The following is a 2,382-nucleotide window of genomic DNA, read 5'->3' as shown; positions in this document are numbered from 1 at the left end:
TGATTTGGTAAAATAAAGTGTTTTTTTAAAAATCAAAAAAAATCTCTCTCTGTCGGTCTCTCTCTCTCTCTCTCTGCTAACATTAACAAAGGCACATGCTAATTATTGCTAGCTAACATGCTAGTTAACATTAACATAGGCACAGGCTAATTACTGCTAACTAACATGCTAGCTAACATTAACAAAGGCATATGCTAATTACTGCTAACTAACATGCTAGCTAACATTAACAAAGGCATATGCTAATTACTGCTAACTAACATGCTAGCTAACATTAACAAAGGCATATGCTAATTACTGCTAACTAACATGCTAGCTAACATTAACATAGGCACAGGCTAATTACTGCTAACTAACATGCTAGCTAACATTAACAAAGGCATATGCTAATTATTGCTAACTAACATGCTAGCTAACATTAACATAGGCACAGGCTAATTACTGCTAACTAACATGCTAGCTAACATTAACAAAGGCATATGCTAATTACTGCTAACTAACATGCTAGTTAACATTAGTAATTAAACCTAAACAGCTAATGTAAGTCCATACTCTCTGCAAGCTTCTCTTTGCAATACGGTGATTTGTCGACTACGCGACCGGAAGTCGCGTGGTTATGACACAATCGTTAGCCTATTTTTTTCAAAAACGTCGTGAGCTACAAGCTAACGGAGCCTTTTTATACATTGTCGTGTTTCTTCAGAAATGAACAACGGACAAATAGTCTTGAAAACGCTTCGGATGTAAAGTTATTCGCTGTCAAAGTGGCGCCAAAATGAATGGGAGTCAATGGGATGCTAACGGCAGGTGATGGCTTGGTAGCATTGAAATGGCGCCATGGGAGCTACGTTAGAGGAGGGGCTCACCCCCTTGACCGGAACGCAGTGGAGAGTCCATGAAGCTCGCTGGCCAATCAGAGCAGACTGGGCTTTTTTTTCGGGAGGGGGGGGTGCTTAAAGAGACAGGAGCTCCAGCAGAGTGTCTCATACAGAGGGTAAATTTGCAGGTTGCACATGTCAATCAATCGAAATGTATTTATATCGCACTTTACAACCAGCAGGTATCCAAAGGGCTGATGTTGACATCAGAAACCAAGAGTAAAAACAAATATCACACAGTAGAAAGAGTGACCATAGAAAACTGTAAAATGAAAAAATGAAATTGTCACACCACCGCTACGCCTTTAAAGCCAGACTAAACATTCGTTTTGCAAGTAGTTGTTCAAGTAGTTTTTCAAAATACTCGCCCTGTCTTTTGCCCAAAGAAATTATACGGCTATGGCATTGATAGGGAGAATATGTACTCACCTTGCATTTCTGAGGAGCATGCATTAATGTGATTGAATATCATCTCTTTTTTTTTTTCTCCTGCAGACACCGAGGCCAGTGTGAAGATCCAGGAGATGGGCATTCTTCCCCTGCTCCCCACCCTGCTGACCCCCCAGTCCTCCTGCACCCCTAAAGTAGCCAACATCATAGCCGAGGTGGCCAAAAATGGTGAGGTTCGGGGTTTCCAAGCCCATCCACCCAGGAACATCCTGACTGTCTGTCCCTCCATTTGTCAGTATTTCATTTTTTACACTTTCTATCGCTCTCATCCATTGAGTTTGTCCATGTTTTTCTTCATGAAGCCATTATTCAGGGGAACAGTGTCAGCAATGGATATTTTAGTACTTTTCTATGGATTGAAATATTTCAAGAATCAGACAGTAGCATGTTTGATTGACAGGCCATTTCAGACGGGGCTAGTTTTAGCAGCCCGTTACTGCGTAGGGTCACAAACCTTGCGTAACTGCAGGGTCAGAGGGCTCCAAGTCTCCATAATGCAGGAGACGCAGTGGAAGCTTTTAAAGTAGAAAAAAAGAAAGCATGACTAGAACTCGGGGCAAGAAAAGGTTAGGATAATGAACGGGTGTTTAGCAGCTCGCATGACGGCAGCTAATGATCACTCCCCAGCAGTTCGCCAAGCCTGGCACCAACCCGCCGGCATTTATCTGTCACTGCTCCCGGAAAGGTCCGCAAGCAGCCAAGTGACTGCTGGGCTGAAGACAACTCCCTTTCTGTCTGACAATTTGAACTGACACGACTGTTTAAGGCTGCACCAGACCAACGTTGTAAATTGTAAAATCCTCAGAATCTGAGAAGGTTTACAGGGAATTGTCCAGAACCAAATCGATATGGAATAAACCGAAACAACTGGGTACAAACTAGCTGTTTAGCGCAAGATAAAGAGGGCTGAATGCGTGCTTAATGTGAAAAATAGACAGCACGTGCAATGGGTCTTCCCGTCAACCATGAAAAAAAAAAACACATTTCGGTGGCTTTTTTTTTTTCCTCAACATCATTGTTTTTTTCTGACATTTTTGTCACTTTTTCAATGTTG

The 2,382-nt window shown here is 42.1% G+C and overlaps 1 protein-coding gene across 1 annotated transcript in view; it reads left to right on the top strand.

Annotated features, from left to right (window-relative positions):
- Nucleotides 1-2,382, top strand: part of rap1gds1 (RAP1, GTP-GDP dissociation stimulator 1) — a 70,492-nt gene that overhangs the window by 38,081 nt on the left and 30,029 nt on the right. The window contains 1 exon segment of the mRNA XM_032544350.1: nucleotides 1,374-1,496. Within this exon segment, the coding sequence (XP_032400241.1) occupies nucleotides 1,374-1,496 (123 nt within the window).

The sequence above is a fragment of the Etheostoma spectabile genome, chromosome 19 (genome assembly GCF_008692095.1).
Source record: "Etheostoma spectabile isolate EspeVRDwgs_2016 chromosome 19, UIUC_Espe_1.0, whole genome shotgun sequence".
Taxonomy (NCBI): Eukaryota; Metazoa; Chordata; class Actinopteri; order Perciformes; family Percidae; genus Etheostoma; species Etheostoma spectabile.
This window is presented reverse-complemented; position numbering and strand designations above follow the sequence as displayed.